The sequence below is a fragment of the Salmo trutta genome, chromosome 27 (assembly GCF_901001165.1).
Source record: "Salmo trutta chromosome 27, fSalTru1.1, whole genome shotgun sequence".
NCBI classification, from domain to species: domain Eukaryota; kingdom Metazoa; phylum Chordata; class Actinopteri; order Salmoniformes; family Salmonidae; genus Salmo; species Salmo trutta.
Genome location: NC_042983.1, coordinates 18,292,187 through 18,319,001, shown reverse-complemented (window position 1 = coordinate 18,319,001; position 26,815 = coordinate 18,292,187). Strand labels below are relative to the sequence as shown.

The window sequence follows — 26,815 nt, the reverse complement described above, 5'->3', positions numbered from 1 at the left end:
CGCTCATTAATTGGGCAACGCATATCATTGCCTTTTCATGGTTTTAATATAGAGAGTGGAAAACATACCACATATGTATGCCGAATAGATCCATCCTTGTGACTTTCTCGAGGGTACTGTGATTCTTGAGATTTTTGTCTCCATAGGACTAGTTCCTCAAGGGGTGAATAATAGCAAGTATTTCACTTTTATCAAAAAGGCACAGTGCCACCTAGCGCTAGACATCAGAACATGGTGGAGACAGCGTCAAGAGCGTATGAGGTGAAGGCAGGAAATAATAGCCCTAGCCTAGAAATTAGGTATAGCCTAAAATAATGTTGCTAGTGCTTGGCCTATATCAAATAATCTTTTAAATAATTTTGATATCAGGCTTGTCGTGGTATCTACACAAAATTAATTTTACATCAGTATTATGATATTGAGAGGTAAATTATAGGCTATAAACTTGTATAGAGCTCATAAAGACTAACACACTTCATATTATCAAACTTGGCTCTGTTTTCAGCGTGTGTGTGTGTGTGTGTGTGTGTGTGTGTGTGTGTGTGTGTGTGTGTGTGTGTGTGTGTGTGTGAGTGAGAGAGAGAGAGAGAGAGAGAGAGAGAGAGAGAGAGAGAGAGAGAGAGAGAGAGAGAGAGGAGAGAGGAGAGGGATAGAAGAGAGGAGAGGAGAGAGAAGAGAGAGAGAGAGAGAGAGGGGAAGAGAGGAGAGAAAGAAGAGAGGAGAGAGAGAGAAGAGAGGAGAGAGGAGAGAGAAGAGAGGAGAGAGGAGAGAGAGGAGAGAGAAGAGGAGAGAGAGAAGGAGAGAAAGAGAACAGAGAGAGAAGAGAGGAGAGAGAGAGAGAGAGAGAGGAGAGAGAGGGGGAAGAGAGGAGAGAGGAGAGAAAGAAGAGAGGAGAGAGGAGAGGAGAGAGAAGAGAGGAGAGAGGAGAGAGAGATAGAAGAGAGGAGAGAGAGAAGAGAGAGGAGAGGGATAGAAGAGAGGAGAGAGAGAGAGGAGAGAGAGGAGAGAGAGAGGGGGAAGAGAGGAGAGAGAGAGAGAAGAGAGGAGAGGAGAGAGAAGAGAGGAGAGAGAAGAGAAGAGAGGAGAGAGGAGAGAGAAGAGAGGAGAGAGGGAGAGAGAGGAGAGAGAGAGAGGAGAGAGGGGAGAGGGAGGAGATAGAGGAGAGAGAGAGAGAGGGAGAGAGAGAAACAAGCCAGCGAGTCAGTGCTATCAGATTTCCTGCTCATTTTGAACATGCCACTACCCCCAAACAAAGAGAGCTTTTGTCAGGGGGTGAACCCACAGATGAATTTCAAGCAAAGACTTGTAATTTACCTTGCTAAATGATTCAGATATTATATCATTAACTCATTTTGAAGTGTTTTCACAAAAGCAGACTTTTTTTCTAGGGAAAGCTCCCACTTCATTTTATTCACAAGAGGATTTGCACCATCATGAGAAAGTCTTAATCCTCTCCCACAAACCTGACCCCCAACGCAAAACTTAAGTCAAAGCAAATGTTTGCTAGTGTCTGAAATGAAAATGATTTACAAAAGGTATATTAACACAGTGAAAGGATGTTCACTCACTCCCTGCACCGTCATCACCATTTTCTCTCCCCCTGAACCCTGTAGGTCAGAGATCATCAACTAGATTAAGGCACAGGCCAATTTTTCTTGAGTGGATGGTCAGGGGGCCGGAACATAATTACAAACCATTTGTAGACTGCAGAAGAAGCCCAAACAGATATAATATTTGACTAATATATTATCATTTCAAACCTTGCTTACATTTGTACACAATCACATCTCTTTATTATGCATGGGAATACTTTGGCTTTCTCAAATAAAATCACATGGAGATGATTTGCTCGTGTTTTTACAATCTTTTATGTCCAACAATAAAACAAAATAATATCTATATATATATATATATATATACACACACAGTACCAGTCAAAAGTTTGGACACACCTACTCATTCAAGGGTTTTTCTTGTTTTTACTATTTTCTACATTGTATAATAATATTGAAGACATCAAAACTATGAAATAACAGATATGGAATCATGTAGTAACCAAAAAAGTGTTAAACAAATCTAAATATATAAAAAATGTGAGATTCTTCAAGGTACCCACCCTTTGCCTTGATGACAGCTTTGCACACTCTTGGCATTCTCTCAACCAGCTTCATGAGGTAGTCACCTGGACTGCATTTCAATTAACATGTGCCCTGTTAAAAATGAATTTCCTTCTTAATACATTTGAGCCAATCAGTTGTGTTTTGACAAGATAGAGGTGGTATACAGAAGATAGCCCTATTAGGTAAAAGACCAAGTCCATATTACGGCAAGAACAGCTCAAATAAGCAAAAAGAAACGACAGTCCATCATCACTTTAAGACATGAAGGTCAGTCAATACGGAACATTTCAAGAACTTTGAAAGTTTCTTCAAGTACAGTCGCAAAATCCATCAAGCGCTATGATGAAACTGGCTCTCATGAGGACCGCCACAGGAAAGGAAGACCCAGAGTTACTTCTGCTGCAGAGGATAAGTTCATTAGAGTTATCATCCTCAGAAATTGCAGCCCAAATAAATGCTTCACAGAGTTGAAAGAAACAAACACATCTCAAAACCAACTCAAAACCAATCAGGCCTTCATGGTCGAATTACTGCAAAGAAACCACTACTTAAGGAGAACCAATAAGAAGAAGAAACTTGCAAGCAATGGACATTAGACCGGTGGAAATCTGCCCTCTGGTCTGATGAGTCCACATTTGAGATTTTTGGCGAAGCTGGTTGAGAGAATGCCAAGAGTGTGCAAAGCCGTCATTAAGGCAAAGGGGGGCTACTTTAAAGAATCTAAAAGATAAAATATATTTTGATTTGTTTAACACTTTTTTGGTTACTACATGATTCCATATGTGATATTTCATAGTTATGATGTATTCATTATTATTCTACAATGTAGAAAATAGTAAAAATAAAGAAAACCCCTTGAATGAGTAGGTGTGTCCAAACTTTTGACTGGTACTGTATATTGCTGGCGCCAAATAAAATCACCTGCGGGCATAGGCAGGCCCTCCATCAGACCCTGCCTTCCGCCCAGGGGAGAGGGCTGGGTGCCAGGGCAGGGGTTACAGGCAGAGTGGTGGAACAAGCCAGGGGGGTGTCAGGAGGAGGGGATGGGGTAGGCAGGCAGGCTCTGGGGTGCTTGGGGAAAATGCCAATGCAGCTGACAGGATGTTATGTGAAGGAGAGGAGCACAGCGCTCGGAGAGAGAAATAGACAGGGAGCAAGAGAACTAGAAAGAGAGAGATGTGAGCGAGAGTGTAAGAGGGAAAGTGCAGCTGTATACTAGAGGCAGATCTGAAGGACTGCTTGTCAGGGAGTTTGGAGTATGGTTAATGATGAATACACTACAGAGTGAAGATGTGTATGCTGAGATGTTGTTCTCTCTTACAGTATCACCTTTCTGCAGGATCCTCTCACTCATTACCATATCTGAGGGTTGGCGGGATGCATTCTTATTACTGGGTTTTATCACAGAAAACACTATACATGGCTCACTGCACGCATTGTAATTAAAGTGAGCTTAGAACACCTTGGAAATATTGTTCTATAAAAGTGGTTGATTCACAATTAGTTATTCTCAAATTCCATAAACTTGGATTTATTAACATTTTCCATTTGTATTTATTTCTAACATGCCTTACAACTACTCAAAATAATTGTAACTGTGACCAAACAGAAACAAAAAGCGCCATGATTAGTCAAACAAATTAAACTCCCCTTTCCCCTCGGAGGTCACTGTGATGATGAATACAGCTCAGAGCCCCTGCTGAGGTCAGATCATGACAATGGACAGTCCTGAGGCTGGTCACCACTGTCACTATTCAACTCCTTTCTATTGTGATTTAATAGTCAATTTGTCTCAATATTTTCCTCAAAAAGACAAGATAGTCGAAGTAAATGTCCCCCCCCCCCTTAATCCATGGTGTTAACACAGCTCTTCCTTAGATAGACATATATCACCAAGGGGCGACACCTAAAGAGACAGTTCCTTCCTTTTTAGGGCCAGCGTCCTGTGCAGTGGGGATCTGTGTAGTAGAGTCTCTCTATGTCCTCGGCTGTTCTGTCAGTCAGCTCAGCCATCTCAGCACACAGGGTCATGAGGGTTAAGCAGCATCTGTCATCCAGAGGAACGCCATTGTGTTGGTGGGAGGAGGTCAGAGAGATCTTCGTCTGTCTGAAGGTCCCCACCTCTTCCACCACTCTCTGTACATCAGGAGGGACCCAGAAAAATCTCTGGGGCTAGACTCAGTTCAGCTCGGAAGATGAGAAAACAGTGACATCATTGCCATCTAACAGGCCAAAAATAACTTCAAGACCTGTGGCCCCTGCACAAATCCGATCCCAGGGGGGTCACACGAACAGTGCATGATGCAGGGACTGAGCCAGCAGTTAAAGGCTCACCCACCCTGCTTCTTTATCCTAAACACACCCACTCACCCTTCATGGAGAGCAGTGGAGGCTGCTGAGGGGAGGACGGCTCATAATAATGGCTGGAAGGGAGCAAATGGAATGCCATCAAACACATAGAAACCATGCGTTTGATACCATTCCACCTATTGATACTTATCACCTTTTCCATAATTCCGCACCAGCCATTACCATGAGCCCATCCTCCCTAATTAAGGTGCCACCAACCTCCTGTGATGGAGAGTCCTGTGGATGCATTAACCATGTGATGCAACTCACAGCAAGCTTCTTAGTCTCGCTTTAGAGTGTATTAATAATATCTAAATGACCTGTGTAAGGATACATACATACTGTATATATACACACTCACTACCGTTCAAAAGTTTGGGGTCACTTAGAAATGTTCATGTTTTTGAAAGAAAAGCACATTTCTGTCCATTAAAATAACATCAAATTGATCAGAAATACAGTGTGGACATTGTTAATGTTGTAAATGACTATTGTAGCTGGAAATGGCAGATTTTTTATGGAATATCTACATAGGCCCATTGTCAGCAACCATCACTCCTGTGTTCCAATGGCACGTTGTGTTAGCTAATCCAATTTTATCATTTGAAAAGGCTAATTGATCATTAGAAAACCATTTTGCAATGATGTTAGCACAGCTGAAAACTGTTGTCCTGATTAAAGAAGCAATAAAACTGTCCTTCTGCCAAGAGTGTGCAAAGCTCTCATCAAGGCAAAGGGTGGCTACTTTGAAGAATCTCAAGTATAAAATATATTTAGGTTATTACATGATTCCATGTGTTATTTTATAGTTTTGATGTCTTCACTGTTATTGTACAATGTAGAAAATAGTCAAACTAAAGAAAAACACAGAAATGAATAGGTGTGTCCAAACTTGATTGTATAAATATATATATGCGATTAGAGGGGAGGGGTCAGCCCATTACATTTGTGCCAAATCCATATATTCTGGACTGGGCAATCGAAATGACGGGTAGGCCGTCACTGTAAATAAGAATTTGTTCTTAACTGACTTCCCTAGTTAAATAAAGGTTCAATAAAAACAAATAATGGTGGCCAGACCATAGCCCCTAACAGGCATCAATCTCTGGTCCAGTCATGTTCGCCTGTGCGTGCATTTGGGTGTGAGCTGTCTTACAGTGTGGTTGACTCTGCCCATGTCCCCTTTTAGAAACAGTATTATTTGCCTGTTCTGGTGCAGATATGACTTGTTTCCGTGCAGCAGGCACGTGACCGTTCTCCACAAACAGAATAAAAGAGCGGATATCTCAGCCCGCAGACTGACTGCTTTTCCTGCTCTCCAGCGCCGACTCGGTTGTCGTTGTGTGACTCTACTGACCTCCAGGAGACGGATGGGGAGTCCTTCTGGAGTCACAAATACACTTTCTAACACTCCCAAGGTCTGAGTGAAGACGTGACTGCCGAGGTGTTTGAGCTCATTTTTTGTTTGCGAGTGGAGAGAAGGAATAATTTAGGTGTACTGCTGTAAATGAGAGCGCATGACTAGATTAGACTCAGAAGAGTGACCATTTCCATTGCAATCTTTGAACACAATCATAACTTTCTTTTCTCCAGTTGAAACTAGATTACACCAGGAATGTGACTGTCAATTTACTCCATCTACAATATTGGAAAATATTGAAAAAGGTAGAACTATTCTTTTTCTAACCTGAACCATCTCATTCATGGGACCAACATCAGAACCTTCACATGTACCACAGACAGCTCTTATTCGCCGCTGGTCTTGTGAGATGGAGTGACTTAAAGAGGAGAAAAACGTAATGAAAAAATAAGACTCCCCCCTGCAGTCCCACTATTTGGATAGGGCCATATAGATGATATACAGATGGTCATACTATCAACAAACTATGTTGCTTGCTAAGGTTACGGTTAGAATAAGGGTTAGGTTTAAGTTTAGGATTAAGGTAACATCTACTTGGGACTATCCAAATAAAGTATGACCAACACTGCTACAGATGGCAATATCCTCTAGCATTTCTTACCATGTAGTGACAGAACAAGGTGGTGGCATTAGGTTGCAGCAGCTGATTTGATTTGCATCTTGTGGTCCTCTGTAGCTCAGTTGGTATCGCACGACACTTGCAATCCCACAATTCCTGTGACCACCCATACGTAAAATGTATGGATGCATGACTATGTCACTATGGATAAAAGTCTGCGCTAAATGGCATGTTATATCCATGCAATCGGAACACACTAAGGAAAATTATTCAACACAGCACACCGTAGCAAAATGTTTTGCAATGAAAGCAAGCGTTTCTTATTGGAGAGGTTCAGGTAGTCCATCCCGGTTTGTCCGTTTGGTTTCTATCTAGTGTATATGACCCAGTTCTCTCATGTCAAAATTAATTCCATTTACATAGGCTTCAGATTCAGAAGAATGCTTCCAAGATGAAGAATAAAGAGATTAACAGAAACAAAACCTAGCCTATATCAGATCATGGCAGAATAAACAAAGCAGAAGCAGCACATTGTTTGTTGACATTTAATTCGGTAATTAGATGCATTATGTAGACTTCCTGCGGCACAAAACTCTACAAATGGAAAGGGCTAAATGAAATACATTCGCTACCATGTCCCCTGAATTTCAGATGATCACAAACATTTAAAAGCATTTTCTTCTAGAAATTTAACAGTAGATTTCATAAATCATGACCATACTGTACAGTTTCTTGTAAAGACTACTTCCCCTCTGTCCTTCCCCCACAGTGCAGATAGCAAACCATTGTTCTGATACAAGAGCTGTGTTGCATTATGGAGTTTGAACAAGTTTTCTATTCAATATAAGGCAGAGGTTGTAGACACAGACCTTAAGACGTTGGTCATATTCAACACTCCTCTCTTACAGTTTCTTTGACTGCATATCCAGTCATTGATGGGAAATTTGGACTTCATCAGTCCCATTATGGCCTTGACTTTTCATGTCCTGTCAGTCACAACTGAAACTGACATGAGTACTCATGATATCTCTACTCAGTTATGGGGTTCAGGAGAGTTCAGTTGGCCATCTAAGTTGCCCATCTATCTGCTGGTGAGTCAGTATTGCCCCTGGGGAAGTGTGTGGATAGTAAACAACACATGTAAACAAATGATATCACCCAGAGGCACGCACACTCTTTGGGTGAGCACTAAACCAATCACTAAGGTTCTCACATCCCCCTGTAAGGCTTACACAATAAAAATATACCATCAAGGCTAAGCTCTTCATAAAAAAATATTCCATCCATCGTAGCTGCAAGCATGTCTGTATATAAAAATAGGCAGAATGGCTGAGGTTGAATGACAAGGTAAGATACACATGCATTCTGTATTGTCCCACAAGCACGCAGACATGCACACACTAACATGAAGGCACTTTGGTGCTTAAACAGAGTAGCATTCAGGACCCAGCACGGAAGTGTCCGACCGGCTTGCTGCTGGGGAGTGCTGTGGTCTACATCAGTACAGTATCACCCCACCACAGTTCAACAGAACAAACATGCATTAGGACCTTGAGCACATTGTGTGGTTCAGCTAAAACAGATCTTAGTCATTGAAAACTGATCAAGCCCTTCATCTACCCCAGGGATGGGCAACTCCAGTCCTCAGGGGCCAGAGTGATGTCACCCCCCCCATCCCATCCCTAGCAAGCACAGCTGATTAAACAAATTGCATTCTAATTCTTGCATGATTAGCTGTTTATTGGAGTCAGGTGTGTTAGCTGGTGCAAAAGTGAGAGACCAACTCAGGCCCCCCGAGGACCATCCCTGTTCTCCCCTCTGTTGATCAGTGTCCCTGTAGTAAATCCTAAAATACTACTGAGTGGTTCCTAACTGGTGCCCGTGTGGAGCCAGAAGGCATGGTTGTGCTCGTTAGCGCCCAGAAACAGACCCCCAGTCTGGCAAAGAGGTAGAGGGGTAGATGACAGAGTGGAGGTACAGTATGTCATGTGGGGGTACTGTATGGGTACAGTAAGGCAGTGTAGTGGTGAGTGAGTAGGTAGGGAGGCAGCTGCGACTGTAAACAGGCCCAGTCAGGTGAGGCCTGGTCTGGGCTCGGGTGGTGGCCTGGTCTGGGCTCGGGTGGTGGCCTGGTCTGGGCTCGGGTGGTGGCCTGGTCTGGGCTCGGGTGGTGCTGGGTGTCTGTTGACCTGATGCCCCTGTTCAGCAGGATACGACCAGCAGCAGAACACGGTCCCAGAGATCCACAGGAATAAGGCAGACAGGCAGGCTACTGGGGTGGTGGACTGCAGGGTGGGGTGAGCAGTGCGTGACAGAGACTGGAAGGGTGTAGCACCATCTGTGACTGTTTTTCAGTGCGGTTTCGCTCTGGGGACATCCGCTGGGGAGGAGCGGATTGAGTGAGTGTGAGCGTATGGAGAATGGGGAGTGTGGGAAAAACAGTGACAGCTCCAAACACTCCAACAGCCACTTCCCTTCAGTTGAAGGATCCTGCAGGGATCTGCCCAGCTTTAGCTTGGAAGAGATCAGCCACCGCAAAGGCATTCACACCTGTGTGTGTGCGCGGGTCTACATGTGCGTATGAGTGTGTTTGTGTTAATTTGCATGGGAGTGAGAGTGAAATACCTGTGTGGACAAGATTGTCAGAGTGTTAATAAGATGCAGAGGGCGGGGGAAAGATTAGGATGGGCACAGGTGCCAGGGGTGTCAGTAATCTCTTAATGAACGCCATGGCAGGAAGGGACACGTTTTGGGAGAACACACTGACAGGTTCTCTTTCGCCAGCTAATGGAAAACCATAGAGTTATGAACAGCTAGAAGAGGACAGGGAGGACACTGTCTTGAAAGGAATGATCTGGGGAAAATATCAATGAATACAAAGGAAAACAAAAAATGGGCAAGGCAACAGACTACAGAGGAACGATCCTACTCCACTGGAATAACCAAATACAGGTCCAACACCTGCCATAAGGGAATCATGCCAATGCTTAGAAAATATGAATCTCTCAACAACCAAGCAGCCCTCTAAGCGTCTATCAAGAGAAGATAGAGGGACTAGTCTATCAACAACATGGTGGTGGTAGCTGGCTTTACTGAGGTCATTGCTTCTTGATAACGTCTTTAGCCCAGGAGATCAAAATTACAAGCTATGATCGTATCACTTTCTACAAATCAATTATTCTGTGGATAGAATGTCTATAATTGGATGCAGGTAGGTCAGGGTGCTGGTCTATTGATCAATTGGAGCAGAGCCCTTGTCCTCCACATCCTGAATCAGTAAGGTAAAAGGTGGCACGCAGGGAGCACACGTTGAAATTCTTCATCATCATCTTTACTCTTCATCGCTGTTTAAAACCCTCCATCTCATTCGGCATCGGCAGCACTGGTTCCCCGTACCTGACCTTGTTTGCGAAGCTGAGGTAGAGAAGAGGGGATAGGCAGCGAGAGAAAGAAATAAACAGACATTTACTACATCTCTACAGAGACCAAACAAGTGGAGGCAGGTTCTGTGAGAGCATGCGTCAACAAGTGGAATTCTGCAAGGAGAAAGGCTGCTTGTTACTGTGAAACAAACTGGGATGAAATTCCAGCATTCTGTTCACTGAGGAGCAATCAACATTTAGAATCTTCAAACGGTTTCTTTTTTTTAAGAATGTCTAAAATTGGTTCTTATTGAGCCCTTGTTTATCTTGTAGGTAGATAAAGGCATTGGTTTCAGGTCCTCACACCCTAAGGCTGATGACTTTTAGAAAGTCAATTAGAGGCTGAATCTGATAGCAGAATACCTTAATGGAAGAGTTCAACCACACCATGCTGGCCCTAAACAGAGGACTAGAAATCTGATGAAATGACATGAGGATTCTACCTTCCACTTCTTTCTCCCTCCTCAATCTCAGCACAGGCTCCTTTTCAACTGCAGAATTCCATTTGTATGTTAATGAGGCAGAGGAAGCCATCTTGAAGGGTTTTTCTCCCCCACCACCCCACCCGTGTTAGCACACAAGCAAACAGACAGACCTGTTGGTGCCTCATCTCCAAACCATGGTATTTCTCACTCACACAGTGTAGTCCAACCACAACACTTTTGGTTATAGATCCTGATACATAAATTACTACTCAACCTTGAGCCTCATTTCACCTGAGGCACATGTTCAAAGTCTATACATAAGGTAATAAAGCTCTCTAGGACACTGAGCTGAACCATCTACAGGAGCTGGGGGTGTATGGTTGTTGAACTGGTAAAAGAGCAGAAACTCTGAGCTTGTCATTATAAATGGTATTCGACTCAAACCCATGGGTGCCGCCCTGTGGAGCCCTACAGTACTAGCACAGCGTAACCCTGGCGACCCCACAGCTCAGAAGCCCAGGCCAAGCACTCCTCCATGCTGAGGGCCTCTTTGATGGCACCAGTCTGTTTACATAGTCCAGGAGAAAATGGGAAACACATGTAGGATTGGGCGAGATGTAGAGTGGGAAGAAGCAGAGCTCCAAATGATCAGCTTTGGTGCCAGGCCAGGAATGCTTGAGCCCGCCCCACTTCGGCCAGTCCGGCCCAGATTCCTCCATGTACGGCCAAAAGCTCTCAGATTGATATTCCGAGTGGGGCCAAGAGGGTGTGAGTGGTAAGGCCTTACTGAGAATGTGATACAAACAGAAGTCTGCAGTGCCAGATGAGCGTTTTTTTGTGTGTGTTTGTTATCCATATTCTCTATGGCCTTTCTTTGGACAATAGATACAAGGCCAGAAACCAGTGGCGACTTTTTGTTAGTTGTGCTTTAGCTGGCTGCCATAGCCTTTTTAAAACCTGCTCTCTCGCCTTGGCTCTGAAAACAGGCTGAACAGATGTCTGCCCTCACATCGGGAGATTGAGGACACACACACACACACGGCAGGGAGCTTTCGCCATGTCAGCAATACACTTAACGATCTGGCAAATGCTTCATTTCTCTGAGATCTGGTGTTATTGATTAACTAATACAAGTCAGAGTTATGGAAGTTCACGTGACAAGAACACACACATAGACACCCACACAAACCAGATCATAAATCCTTGTTACGACACCACTGTATATGAAGTGAAAGCAGTGTAAACATGCAGCAATACCAAGAGAACCCAGTGGGAGAAGACAGACAAGGAATCCATGAGAGATAGTGGAGGAGGAACAAACATGTCTGCTATTGGCTCGACTCTAGTTGCACTTACACAGCCTTCCTCAGACCTACACCTGGAGCAGCTACTCGTCTGAAGCCTTCGTGCCTCGAACAGAGCCCTTCCTACGCATCTAGATGTAAAATGATAGAATCAGGAGGCCTGTAAGGGCAGAGTAGAGATTGGGGGAAAGGAAGGGAGGGTTCCCACACAAGTTACCCATCTAAATGTCTGACTTTTTAATGACTTCAAGGATGAACATTTTGTATTATAATGAACAATCACAATGGACCAAGACTAGGCTGTCTATTCCAAAATGTAGGCTTGACTGTAAAAGGAGTGATAGGCTATACAGTACATTCGGAAAGTATTTCCACATTGTTACTTCACAGCGTTATTCTAAAATGGATTACATTGTCCCCCCCCCCCCTCAATCTACACACAATACCCCATAATGACGATGCAAATTTATAACAAAAATGGAAACTGAAATATCACATTTACTTAATTATTCAGACCCTATACTCATTACTTTGTTGAATCACCTTTGGCAGCGATTACAGTCTTCTTGGGTATGACGCTACAAGCTTGGCACACCGGTATTTGGGGAATTTCTCCCATTCTTCTCTGCAGATCCTCTAAAGCTATGTCAGGTTGGATGGGGAGCGTCGCTGCAAAGCTATTTTCAGGTCTCTCCAGAGATGTTCGATCGGGTTCAAGTCCGGGCTCTGGCTGGGTCACTCAAGAACATTGAGACTTTTCCCGAAGCCACTCCTGCAATGTCTTGGCTGTGTGCTTAGGGTCGTTGTCAGGTTGGAAGGTGAACCTTCGCCCCAGTCCGAGGTCCTGAGCGCTATGGGGCCAGTTTTCATCAAGGATCTCTGTAATTTGCGCCGTTCATCTTTCCCTCAATCCTGACTAGTCTCCCAGTCCCTGCCACTGGAAAACATCCCCACAGCCTGATGCTGCCACCACCATGCTTCACCGTAGAGATGGTGCCAGGTTTCCTCCAGACATGACGCTTGGCATTCAGGCCAAAGAGTTCAATCTTGGTTTCATCAGACCAGAGAATCTCGTTTCTCATGGTCAGAATCTTTTAGGTGCCTTTTGGCAAACTCCCAAGAGGGCTGTCATGTGCCTTTTACTGAAGAGTGGCTTCCGTCTGGCCACTCTACCATAAAGGCCTGATTGGTGGAGTGCTGCAGAGATGGTTGTCCTTCTGGAAGGTTCTCCCAGCTCCACAGAGGAAGTCTGGAGCTCTGTTAGGGTGACCATTGGGTTCTTGGTCGCCTTCTTGACCAAGGCCCTTCTCCCCCGATTGCTCAGTTTGACCAATCCTGTCTCGGAGCTCTACGGACAATTCCTTCGACCTCAGGTTTTGGTATTTATTTTGACATGCACTATCAACTGTGGGACATTACATAGACAGGTCTGTGCCTTTCCAAATCATGTACAATCAATTTAAATTTACCACAGGTGGACTCCAATTAAGTTGTAGAGAAATCTCAAAGATGATCAATGGAAACAGGATGCAACTGAACTCAATTTCGAGTCTCATTGCAAAGGGTCTGAAAACGTATGAAAAAAGTTCTGTTAATTTGTAATAAATTTGCTATAATTTATAAAAACCTGTTTTCGCTTTGTCATTATGGGGAATTGTGTGTATATTGATTAGGAACAACATTTAATTCATTTTAGAATAAGGCTGTAACGTAACAAAATGTGGAAAAATTCAAGGGGTCTGAATACTTTCTCAATGCACTGTATGTGATTACAATTCTCCCACAGTTGAGATGGATTTCTTTGAAATTATCACACATTTCCCTGACTTTTCCAGAATAAACAATGAGTGGGAACCCTGGGAGGGGAAGACAGACAGGCTGGAGAAGGGAATAGGGGCAGGAATGTAGAATTCCACCCCCATATCCCTTTGGACCAGCATTGTGAGTACACATGGTCGAATCAAACAAACACGGTAAAAATAAATGTGAACCTTCCCTCTACTGATAACAAGAAGACTAGGACTGATGTTCCTTTCAATATTATTATTTAGCAAAATTATGACAAGCAGTAAATAAAGTCACATAAGATGGGAAAAAAGACGTCGTCATAAAATCATACACGTTTTAGTTTGTCATAAAACACAAAAAGCTGATTTATTTACATTAAAGTATAAGAGGGGATCATTGATTTAACAGATTGAAATAAATTAAACAGGGTGTTTAGCTCAGATTTTCAATTAAAAAGTCAAAATAATCAGAGTTCTAGGAAAAGGATCTAGGGAGGGATATGAATTTAGAGTGAATGTTGTGTGTCTCAGCACCACTAACTAACAGACCAACCAGCATCACTTCCAGATATCCTGATGACTCTTCCAATGAGCTTCCTAACATTACCACCGTCTCTGAGGGATGACACCACAGACAGGCTAAGACAGCCTGCTATCCAACCACGGCCAGGACCCACAAGGCAAACACCAGACCAACACTGCCAAGCACATAGGGCAGCACTGCAGTGATCTGCCGCCATGACAACGCTAAAGAGATGATGCCTAAAAACGGCACACTCGCTCTAATGGTTTTGGAGGTTGAGTGTAGTAAGCCTGGGTAAATATTGAACCCTTCTCCTGTTTGTAATCCATTATGTTCCTTTACATACCTGCTCCAGCTCCTTCTGTGTCTCCGCCTCCATCCGCCTGATGTCCTCCATAGTCAGCTCCACCCACTTGTCGATCCAACAGAACAGCTGGCGATGGAAGTTAGTGAAGATGCGCTTCTCTTGCTGGAGGAGAGAACATGGATAGAGGCATACAGAGGTAAAGAAAAGGGTACCAGGAAGCATGTGTCAGATAGTGACAGAATAAAAAGGAAGGTACACATCTTGGTCAGATGCTACACAGTCTAGTCCTGGATATCAAAAGACTGAGCATAAACCATATAACCCAGGTGTACCTACAGATTCATTTACAGTGCTGCTTGGATTATTATATCCACTCTTGATGACTCAGTAGGCAGGTTTCCTTTGACACAGGTTTATTTTACAAAAGCAATGTCTCAAAAAAAACAATGTGACATGTGGAATGGAAACACAGCTATTGGAGAATTTTCTAAAGATTAATAAAAATTGCATCATTCGACAGACGCGGACTGTTCTTTATTGCGAAAAATGAATACGTTGTTTTTGAATAAATTATGATTGCCGAAGTAGTTAAGGTACGGGGGGCACATGATGTCATCACAGAACTATAAAGCTCCCCTCCACATTTAATTCTAAATACCAACTGACTGCTAAATCTATTTTTCAACTATAAAATTGTCTTGACTTTCAAGAATGCTGGCTGGATGCAAGTTTTACCATAAAATTGTATCAGATCTAGGCTACAGGAGTGTAAGTGTCAACATGGCACTGACTTTGACTATAAGTTGGCACATATTCTAATAATTATGGCAAACAGTCAATTCTTGCATTCTATCCATGCTGGCTACCTGAGACATGAAAACAGATCGGTGGTCGCCAATTTATTCATGCGCGATTTGCCTAAATGGATAATGGAAACACTTCAAACCACTTCATTTTTATTCAACACTAGGTTTTTGCAGCTTAAATATACTTAACAAAAATCTTAAAAACGCAACATGCAATAATTTCAACTATTTTACCGAGTTACAGTTCATAAGGAAATCAGTCATATGAAATAAATTCATTAGGCCCTAATCTATGGATTTCACATGGCCGGGCAGGGACGTATCCATGGATGGGCATAGGCCCACCCACTGGGGAGCCAGGCCCAGCCAGTCAGTTTTTCATCACAAAAGGGCTTTATTACAGACAGAAATACTCAGTTTCATCAGCTGTCCGGGTGACTGGTCTCAAGACAATCCCGCAAGTGACGAAGACAGATGTGGAGGTCCTGGGCTGGCGTGGTTACACGTGGTCTGCAGTTGTGAGGCCGGTTGGACCTACTGCCAAATTCTCTAAAATGACGGAGGCGGCTTATGGGAGAGAAATGAACATTCAAATCTCTGGCAACAGCTCTGGGGGACATTCCTGCAGTCGGCATGCCAATTGCACACTCCCTCAAAACTTGAGACATCTGTGGCATTGTGTTGTGTGACAAAACTGCACATTTTGAAGTGGCCTTTTGTCACCAACACAAGGTGCACCTGTGTAATGATCATGCCGTTTAACTTCTTTGGGATAGGGGGCAGTATTTTCACGGCCGGATAAAAAAAACGTACCCGATGTAATCTGGTTACTACTCCTGCCCAGAAACTAGAATATGCATATAATTAGTAGATTTGGATAGAAAACACTCTAAAGTTTCTAAAACTGTTTGAATGGTGTCTGTGAGTATAACAGAACTCATATGGCAGGCCAAAACCTGAGAAGATTCCATACAGGAATGCCCTGTCTGACAATTTGTTGTCCTTCTGTTACATCTCTATCGAAATTACAGCGTCTGTGCTGTAACATGACACTTTCTAAGGCTTCCATTGGCTCTCTAAAGCCGCCAGAAAGTGGAATGGGGTGTCTGCTGTCTCTGGGCAAAGTATAGGATCAGAGTTTGTAAGTGGTCAGCCTGGGGACAGTGAGACTGGAGATGCGCGGTCACGAGAACTCGCCATGTTTTTCTTTCTCTCTTTGAATGAATACAACGTTGCCCGGGTGGAATATTATCACTATTTTACGAGAGAAATAGCATAAAAATGTATTTTAAACAGCGTTTGACATTCTTCTAAGTACGGTAATGGAATATTTTGAATTTTTTTGTCACGAAATGAGCTCGCGCGTTACCCTTCGGATAGTGACCTAAACGCACGAACAAAACGGAGGTATTTGGATATAACTATGGATTATTTGGAACCAAAACAACATTTGTTGTTGAAGTAGAAGTCCTGGGAGTGCATTCTGACAAAGAACAGCAAAGGTAATCCAATTTTTCTAATAGTAATTCTGCGTTTAGGTGACCCCGAAGTTGGCGGATGTCAAAATAGCTAGCCGTGATGGCCGAGCTATGTACTCAGAATATTGCAAAATGTGCTTTCGCCGAAAAGCTATTTTTAAAAATCGGACATAGCGATTGCATAAAGGAGTTCTGTATCTATAATTCCTAAAATAATTATGTATTTTGTGAACGTTTATCATGAGTCATTTAGTAAATTCACCGGAAGTTTTCGGTGGGTATGCTAGTTCTGAACATCACATGCTAATGTAAAAAGCTGGTTTTTGATATAAATATGAACTTGATTGAACAAACCATGCATGTATTGTATAACAGAATGTCCTAGGAGTGTCATCTGATGAAGATCATCAAAGGTTAGTGCTGCATTTAGCTGTGGTTTGGGTTTATGTGACATGTAGGCTTGCTTGTAAAATGGCTGTGTGATTATTTGTGTCTATGTACTCTCCTAACATAATCTAATGTTTTGCTTTCGCTGTAAAGCCTTTTTGAAATCGGACAATGTGGTTAGATTAACGAGAGTCTTATCTTTAAAATGGTGTAAAATAGTTGATTGTTTGAGAAAACTGAATTGTGGTATTTTAGTTGGTTTTGTATTTCGCGCCGTGCGATGCCATTGGCTGTTGGTTAGGGGTTCCGCAGGCGGAACTGGGTTCCGCTAGCGGAACGTCTGTCCTCAACAGGTTAATCAGTTTATTGATATGCCACACCTGTCAGGTGGATGGATTATCTTGGCAAAAGAGAAACGCTCACTAACAGGGATATAAACACATTTGTGCACAAAATTTGAGAGAAATACGTTTTTTATGCATATTTTCTATCAGAACTTTAATGTCGACAACAACAAATCACTGGACAAGTTAATGGAAACACAGCTAGTGTCTGTTAACCTGAAGAAAAAAACATGTCCTAACCTTGTGAATAAAGCTCTCCACCTTGTTCTGCAGGCCCCACCACTTGAACTTGACAGTGACCAGTTTGTAGGCACACATCCTCGGGCAGTCAGCCTTACTAACCAGCTCCTTCTGTTAGTAGCAACACAACAGGAGAACAGACACTGAGCAAACAATGCAAGGAAACACAATAATTTATGTTGACAAGATATTACGAAAAACGGTGAATATGCAAATAAGCAAAGTTTATGCAAACTTCCCGATAATGGAACGCTCAAAGAGAAGAAAGCAGTGTGTGATTTGAGAACACAGAAAAATTAAATTGGTTATGGACAAATCTCTGCGGTATTCCAACCATTAAAATGTCATTAATACATCATGTTTTGGAAACGAAGCTTAGTAAAATAATTATCGATATGAGAATATGCAGTCGACGGATAAAAGTCTTCTAATCTACAAAACAGTTTTAAATCCATCTGCAGCTTGCACTCTGTCGCCCTGAGAGGAAGAGGAGAGAGAGCAAAGTGGATAAACTCCAGATGAAGGGACCATTTCTCTCGCTCCACCCTGACAGCGACACTGTTCCAGACAGGCATGCCTTTGTGGCCGGGGAAGGCAGATAAAACGGTGCTCGCATCACACAGCGATAACGGCATCTCAGCACAAAGCCGGTTCCATTATTAACACCCAAGACCTGCTTGCCCCCAGAACACACACACGCACACACCCCTCCCAGAACACCAGTTTAATTAATCACTTCATTCTAGCACTGCACACAGGGAGAAATGCCACAGACCTGCTGCAATCACACCCATCCCACCACCGTTTGATGCTCCCATCACAGAGGAGAGAGAGGGGGGGGATGGTGGGAATGAAAAACATTCTAAATTTGCGTTGGGTTTAGCTAGAAAAGTTGTCACCGCTAAAGGAGAACTTCACATAAAACGGAAACCACATCAAAACATTTACGGTGACATTTCTTCTCTCCCTCTCCCGTCGCCCTGCTCAAAGGACCAGGAGTTTTCAGAAATACAAAGTGTGCCAATACGGAAGCATGTGTGCACGCAGAGATAGAAGCGTTCTACTGCTCTGAGAAGCTGGCACAAAGTGTTCTCTGTTGTAACTTTAATTATGATTCTCTCATTTTTTACTCTCCAAAAAGTGTGTTTCCATGTCCAAGGTGGGGGGGAGATCTAAATGAAAAGTTGCTTTAGACTTTATAAAGCTGTTTAGCAGTCTCATTTGCGCAAGTTGTCGCAGAGCAGAAAAACTTCTCCAGGTTGAACTATACTGAACAAAAATAAATATGCAACATTAACAATTTCAACTATTTTACTGAGTTACAGTTCATTAGGAAATCTGTCAATTGAAAGAAATTAATCTATGGATTTCAGATGACTGGGCAGGGGCTGGGCATAGGCCCACTCACTTGGGAGCCAGGCCCACCCACTCAGAATTAGTTTTTCCCCACAAAAGGGCTTTAACCCAGACAGAAAAATAGTCCTCAGTTTCATCAGCTGTCCGGGTCGCTGTCTCAGAAGATCCCACAGGTGAAGAAGCCGGATGTGGAGGTCCTGGGTAGGCGTGGTTACAAGTGATCTGCAGTTGTGAGACTGGTTGGACGTACAGCCAAATTCTCTAAAAACAACGTTGGTGGCAGCTTATGGTAGAGAAATCAACATTCAATTATCTGGCAACAGTTCTGGTGGACATTCCTGCAGTCTGCATGCCGATTGCACACTCAAAACTTGAGACACTTGTGACATTGTGTGACAAAACTGCACATTTTAAAGTGGCCTTTTGTCCCCAGCACAAGGTGCACCTGTGTAATGATCATGCCGTTTAATCAGCTTCTGAAAATGCCACACCTGTCAGGTGGATGGATTATGTTCGCAAATTTGAAATGCTCACAAAGGGATGTAAAAAAATGTGTGCACAAGATTTGAGAGAAATAAGCTTTTTATGCATATGGAACATGTCTGGGATCTTTTATTTCAGCTCATCAAACATGGGACCAACCCTTTACATGTTGCGTTTATATTTTTGTTAAGTATATAAGGGCTGTAAACTATTGCTGGGTGGAGATCTAACTAGTTTGACATCATGGGCCTGTTTGCAGGGCTGTAGTTGAAGGGTTTGATGGGAAAACGATGTCTCTGGATGAGCTGTTTTCATCACCGCTCACTTTTTACAAACAAATATCTCGCAGACTCATTGGAAAAAAAATAACTGTTCCTAGCTCAAACTAAGAGAGACAACACACATAGTACATTCCGGAGCAGACAGCCACGTACAAACACACACTCCTGGCTGGCTGAGCGCGTGTGAGTAGGGCTGAGACAGGAGGGGCTAATCTGACCTGATCACTTGCAAGTTCTATTACGCCCAATTAGAGCAGAGAGAGGTGATTTGTCTTCATCAAACCGCAGTCTCCCTCTCTCCCTGGTGTTCCAGTGAGAGGCATACCTTCCAGTTGGGTCCCAGGGGTCCTCTACCAGTCTTAGCTGACTTAAACAGAGCAGGGTCCTCATCTGCCTTGTAGTCCTGGAGAGGGAAGAGAAGGATGACAATTAACACTTTAATAATAAAAACACAGAACAAATAATTTCAACACATATGTATTCAACATTAGCAGACATGCCAACCTTAAACTTTTTCAAAAGTACCACTTCAGCATGGTGGTGCCACCCCCTGGCCCTTCGCAACACCCACACTGCTCAAATCATTAGGCAAATGCAGCTTTTTTTAGCTTAATAAAATGTGGCCTCGGAAGGAATGGCAGGCTATAGACTTATGGGTACTTGGTAATTGGCTGCTCTTCAGTAGCTAACTAGAAATGCATTTAAAATGTACAAATCAGGGCTCTCCCTAGGATTTTCTGACAAGGTGGTGTAGGCCTAAGGTTGGGGGGGGGCAGTCAACTTCCCCCGATGGAAGCTGAAGTGTTAAGCCTTTTTGAAAACCTGTAACTGCCATTTCCTGAAACCTTGAGTTAAATTATATCAAACAATGTAGCAAACACAGAAGTCTTGTGTTTGATCCTAAATTAAAATTGAGGTGGTCTCAATAACACTTAACATAACACATAAAATTCTTATTTATAAAAATAAAAAAAAGTGTCTTTCTGTGGATCGTATCGTGAAAATGTAAACTGGCTTAATTCTGTTGTTTGGGGAGAATATTCTGAATAATTTTATTACTGGATGAAATGCAATAGTCTAGCTAACTGTAGGCTATTTGACATATGAAACAAATGAAATAGGCTAATTTGAGCTCGTTTCAGATCCCTATCGCTGACCTAATCCATCAAGTTAGGTCTGACTACTAGGCTACCATTCATTCAACATAGGGCTGGGCGATAAATCAAATTCATTTGATTTAATTCGAATGCATGTTCTGCGTGATATTCCAAATGCCTGTATCACAATAATCAACGTTTTTATGAGCGTTTATGGCCACTTGTTCTCATTATGTATTTTTGGTCTCGTCTCTTTCGCTCCTCTGTGCACCTTCCCATTTACACCAGAGATCTGTATATAATGACGAGATGCTCATGTCTCCGCCATAACAATTGGAGTCGTTGTCTCAAAAGGCGTGAAGGCAGGCGACAAGCGTCGGTCCAAAATAAGCCCATAGAAACGCATTGGCCTTATTTTGGACAGATTTTAGCGAGTGAAACCTCTCGCTTTGCCTCTTTCTCTATGGTTTACACACACACACACACCAAGCCCGTCCCCCTGCCTCTCACGCCAATAAAGTTGAGAGATCACCTCTTCCTCTCTGACAAGCGGTTTCAACTTGCAATTTTCGTTTGAAGTTTGGTCCAACCAAATCGGTCATATGGACACAAACACATTGAGACATTATTTTACTGTAATAGAGGAGAAGTTAACTTTTCTAACGATACCCTTTTTATGTGTCAACTACTCTAATTGCGTGCAGAGCAGACACTACTAAACCAAGAGTATCAACGAACATTGATCCTGTAAAATGAATGCTCAGGTTTGTCACACGCGGCATTGGTACCGCTAGCAGCATTTTAGCCAAAGACTTATACTAGCTGTCTAGTTTGTGTTTTATAAATGTGCAATAAGCATAAAACACAATTATATAAAGAATTGGCAACAAGTTCGCATTCTAAGAAATAAGGTAGGCCACTTGATTTCAACATCTGAACAAAGTGGACAGGCTAGCATGCTGCTCAAACAGAAGGGTGTGTTCATAACAATTCAACTGTTCAACCTTGTTAGCTAGCAAATAGATCCAAGTTGGCTAAACTTGAAATATAAAAGATTAACTGGCTAATCCCTAGCATGTGGGCTTGAGAGATTGTTGATGAGACCAGTGTTCATTTTCTATAGCCTAATGCGTGCTATAAGATGTTGGTCATTATTAGTGAATGTGCATTATGCATGGTTCTAGTTAAATTAGCAACCAAAAAAAAAGGGCATTTTCATGGACTTGATAGCCAGATCAGTGATTGCATTTTGTTTTTTTAAAAGCTGGTTAAACTATTCTGATAAAAGGACCTCCCGAGTGGCGCAGTGGTCTAAGGCACTGTATCGCAGTGCTTGAGGTGTCACTACAGACCCAGGTTCGATCCCGATATATATATATATACACATATACACATATATATATATACACACACACATATACATGTATATACACACATACATAAATGTGTACATATATATGTGTGTATCACACACACACACACACACACACTACCAGTCTAAAGTTTGGAAAAGCATTCTTCGTGAAGCTGGTAGAGAGAATGCCAAGCGTGTGCTAAGGCAAAGGGTGGCCATTTGAAGAATCTCAAATATAAAATATATTTTGATTTGTTTAACACATGATTCTATATCTGCATTTTCATAGTTTTTCTTCACTATTATTCTACAATGTAGAAAATAGTAAAAATAAAGAAAAAGCCTGGAATGAGTAGGTGTCCAAACTTGACTGGTACTGTGTGTGTGTGTGTGTGTGTGTGTGTGTGTGTGTGTGTGTGTGTGTGTGTGTGTGTGTGTATTCTGATTAACTAATTAGATTATTTGTTGGTCGTATGAAAGGCTTATATTTAGCCCTAAATTCATTAGATTATTGCTGACTGTTTGAAATGCAGTGTATTTGAACTTTAATTGTATAACATCGCTTATTTCAATACATTTTTTTATTTATTTGCCCATAGGTTTAAAAAAAATAAAAGGAAATGTGATTTTTTTTTGGCATATCGCCCACCCCAACACAGAACCCAATCAGGCTGCGTGCGTATGCCATCGTGCATAAATATACACTACTCAAAAAAATAAAGGGAACACTAAAATAACACATCCTAGATCTGAATGAATGAAATAATCTTATTAAATACTTTTTTCTTTACATAGTTGAATGTGCTGACAACAAAATCACACAAAAATAATCAATGGAAATCCAATGTATCAACCCATGGAGGTCTGGATTTGGAGTCACACTCAAATTTAAAGTGGAAAACCACACTACAGGCTGATCCAACTTTGATGTAATGTCCTTAAAACAAGTCAAAATGAGGCTCAGTAGTGTGTGTGGCCTCCACGTGCCTGTATGACCTCCCTACAACGCCTGGGCATGCTCCTGATGAGGTGGCGGATGGTCTCCTGAGGGATCTCCTCCCAGACCTGGACTAAAGCATCCGCCATCTCCTGGACAGTCTGTGGTGCAATGTGGCGTTGGTGGATGGAGCGAGACATGATGTCCCAGATGTGCTCAATTGGATTCAGGTCTGGGGAACTGGCGGGCCAGTACATAGCATCAATGCCTTCCTCTTGCAGGAACTGCTGACACACTCCAGCCACATGAGGTCTAGCATTGTCTTGCATTAGGAGGAACCCAGGGCCAACCGCACCAGCATATGGTCTCACAAGGGGTCTGAGGATCTCATCTCGGTACCTAATGGCAGTCAGGCTACCTCTGGCGAGCACATGGAGGGCTGTGCGGCCCCCCAAAGAAATGCCACCCCACACCATGACTGACCCACCGCCAAACCGGTCATGCTGGAGGATGTTGCAGGCAGCAGAATGTTCTCCACGGTGTCTCCAGACTGTCACATGTGCTCAATGTGAACCTGTTTTCATCTGTGAAGAGCACAGGGCGCCAGTGGCGAATTTGCCAATCTTGGTGTTGTCTGTCAAATGCCAAAACGTCCTGCACGGTGTTGGGCTGTAAGCACAACCCCCACCTGTGGACGTCGGGCCCTCATGGAGTCTGTTTCTGACCGTTTGAGCAGACACATGCACATTTGTGGCCTGCTGGAGGTCATTTTGCAGGGCTCTGGCAGTGCTCCTCCTGCTCCTCCTTGCACAAAGGCGGAGGTAGCGGTCCTGCTGCTGGGTTGTTGCCCTCCTATGGCCTCCTCCACATCTCCTGATGTACTGGCCTGTCTCCTGGTAGAGCCTCCATGCTCTGGACACTACGCTGACAGACACAGCAAACCTTCTTGCACCAGCTCGCATTGATGTGCCATCCTGGATGAGCTGCACTACCTGAGCCACTTGTGTGTGTTGTAGACTCTGTCTCATGCTTCCACTAGAGTGAAAGCACCGCCAGCATTCAAAAGTGACCAAAACATCAGCCAGGAAGCATAGGAACTGAGAAGTGGTCTGTGGTCACCACCTGCAGAACCACTCCTTTATTGGGGGATGTCTTGCTAATTGCCTATAATTTCCACCTGTTGTCTATTCCATTTGCACAACAGCATGTGAAATTTATTGTCAATCAGTGTTGGTTCCTAAGTGGACAGTTTGATTTCACAGAAGTGTGATTGACTTGGAGTTACATTGTGTTGTTTGTGTTCCCTTTATTTTTTTGAGCAGTATATTTTGTCCCCCTACACCAAACGCGATCAGAACACGCAGGTTAAAATATGAAAAACTCTGAACCAATTACATTAATTTGGGGACAGGTCGATAAGCATTAAACATTTATGGCAATTTAGCTTGCACTTGCTAGCTAATTTGTCCTATTTAGCTAGCTTGCTGTTGCTAGCTAATTTGTCCTGGGATATAAACATTGAGTTGTTATTTTACCTGAAATGCACAAGGTCCTCTACTCGGACAATTAACTCACACATTAAACGGTCAACCGAATCGTTTCTAGTCATCTCTTCTCCTTCCAGGCTTTTTCATCGTTGAACTTATATGGTCATTGGCATCTAAAACTTTCATAGTATTACTACACCGACCGGCAGCACAGTTCGTCTTTCAATCACCCACGAGGGTATAACCAATGAGGAGATGGCACGTGGGTACCTGCTTCTGTAAACCAATGAGGAGATGGGAGAGGCAGGACTTGCAGCGCGATCTGCGTCAGAAATAGGAATGACTTCTATTTTAGCCCTTGGCAATGCAGACGCTCGTTGACGCGAGCGAGCAGTGAGGGTGCAATAATTGAATAACAGATATCTAAATGTATTTTACAACGCTCGCGCATGCGACGTGTCTGGTCTGGTCAGCATGTTAGCCAACTACGAGATAGTGGTTATATGCTTGACAAACATACATTTTTGGAAAATGTATTTGGCAGTTGGTTCTCCATTTTTACCATAACCTTTTTCATCACATCAGCAGTACCTGCTCTGACCTCAAAATGAATGCATGGTACACAAAATGCATGCTGGTTGGCAGGTCTGTATAAGTCATACTGGGCCCTCTAAAGCACCTCTAGCCCATGTGTCTGAGAGTTGGCCCCTGCACTAATGCTGCCCTCTGGGCAGAGGGGCTAGGGGACTACCATGAGAGGGGCCAGGGTCTCCTAGGCTAGGTCTACCCTCCACAGCCCCTCTGCCCTGGCCCCAGGCTGCAGCACCAAAGCCCAGCCCTGTGCCCTCCACCATGCAGCCTGTCTGGGCTGGGCTGAGCTGGGCCATCTTCCTCACGTCTTGTGACACACTGTGTATCACAATGCTGAGATCCTAGCTGCAATAATACACCAAAACACAGGCACTAAACCCATTCACTACCACAGTCAAACATACAGTTCAAACTAACTCACTAGTGCAGCAGGAGAGTAGACCCACACACTCTAGTAGCATAATACACAAGTACGATAAGGCTTTGCTGTACCGTTGTTCATTAAGGCTGTATCTCGAATTGGGCTGGAGCGCCTTACCGGCACCTCCAACTTTTTGGGAACTGCGTACCGGCTCCTCTACAAAACAAAGTGGCCCATCACCGGCCCGGAGTTGCACACAGTGTCAAAAAAAGGTTGATCAAAGCAGAATAAAGGCAGGATCTGCATTGAATAGGAATGGAGAGTGGGCATTCCTATCTGTAAATCCAGTCTATACGTGCCAGTAGACAATTCGTGAGGGAATGTGCCGATTGAGAATGTGCCAGCCTGAACGTGCAGAATACAGTGTTCCAAAACATAACTAGCCTCACTACACGCCATCGCGCTAGTAATTGAAAGTATTATGGTTGTTCGACAGGCACTGTTGAGAGACATACAACACCATTATTGGAAAGCTGGTATTCCCCTCTTACTAAACAGTAGGCTAGCCATGTAACTCCGACAACGTTAAAAATATTCTAAGAAGTCTAATTAACAAATAACTTCCATGCTGTGCATAGATCTCCCCTGAAAATAATGTTTTAGCCTTAAGGTTATAGATAAACATGTTTTCGCTACCTTGCTTTGAAGTAGCTTACCTTATCCATTTCATCCCGGATTCATTTAATGAGGGAATAATTGTATTAAGACAAAAGTATTTAGTTGTGTTGCAATATGTTATATTAAGGGTGGCCAACCATCCTCCAGGAGAGCTACTGGGTGTGCAGGCTTTTGTTCCAGCCCTGCTCTAACACACCACATTGTAGCCGCAAAAATCAGCTGCTGACACAGAACCTTGATAAGCAGACACGGTGTGTTTCAAGGCTTGATCAAAAGCCTGAACAACCAGTAGCTCTACAAATGGAGGGTTGACCACGTGTTTTATACAGAAGCCTAAACAGCACATTTATTCTACTTTGTGAGGGGTTAAGTGCCTTGATCAAGGGCATAACAGCAGGAGGTCGAAGGCCTACATGGGATCAGAGACCAGCAGCCTTCTAGTGTCAATACCCAGGGATGCAAACTAGGTAACCTATGTGATCCATGTAGATCCGATGAGAAAAGTTATATTGTGTGTGTGTGGGGGGGGGGGGGTTTGGATCACTACTGGCTGCAAGCGAACGAGTGATGCGCATTTGGAGAAATACTGGCTGTATCATCTAAGGCTCAGGCCTGGGATCAGCCAGTCCTTCACATAACAGAATGCAGCACGTGACTCAAGAGAGAAGCGACAACCAACTTGCTTGTTACAGAATCAGCGCGCGCTCTGAAAAGACAGC

General features: G+C 43.2%; 1 protein-coding gene across 4 annotated transcripts in view; it reads right to left on the bottom strand.

Moving 5' to 3' along the window:
* Positions 1 to 6,979: 6,979 nt before the first annotated feature.
* The window catches only part of LOC115164501 (phosphatidylinositol transfer protein beta isoform), a 36,918-nt gene continuing 17,082 nt past the window's right edge, over positions 6,980 to 26,815 (bottom strand). The window contains exons 8-12 of one of the 4 annotated variants that reach the window (XM_029717044.1): positions 19,917 to 19,994; positions 17,472 to 17,582; positions 14,256 to 14,378; positions 11,652 to 11,730; positions 6,980 to 9,862 (exon numbers count right to left, since the gene is read on the bottom strand). In XM_029717044.1, the coding sequence (XP_029572904.1) occupies positions 11,683 to 11,730; positions 14,256 to 14,378; positions 17,472 to 17,582; positions 19,917 to 19,994 (360 nt within the window). In that variant the 3' untranslated portion in view covers positions 6,980 to 9,862; positions 11,652 to 11,682. Of the gene's footprint in view, positions 9,863 to 11,651; positions 11,760 to 14,255; positions 14,379 to 17,471; positions 17,583 to 19,916; positions 19,995 to 26,815 lie in introns of those variants that run through there. The other 3 variants (XM_029717043.1, XM_029717045.1, XM_029717046.1) reach the window with 3 other exon arrangements.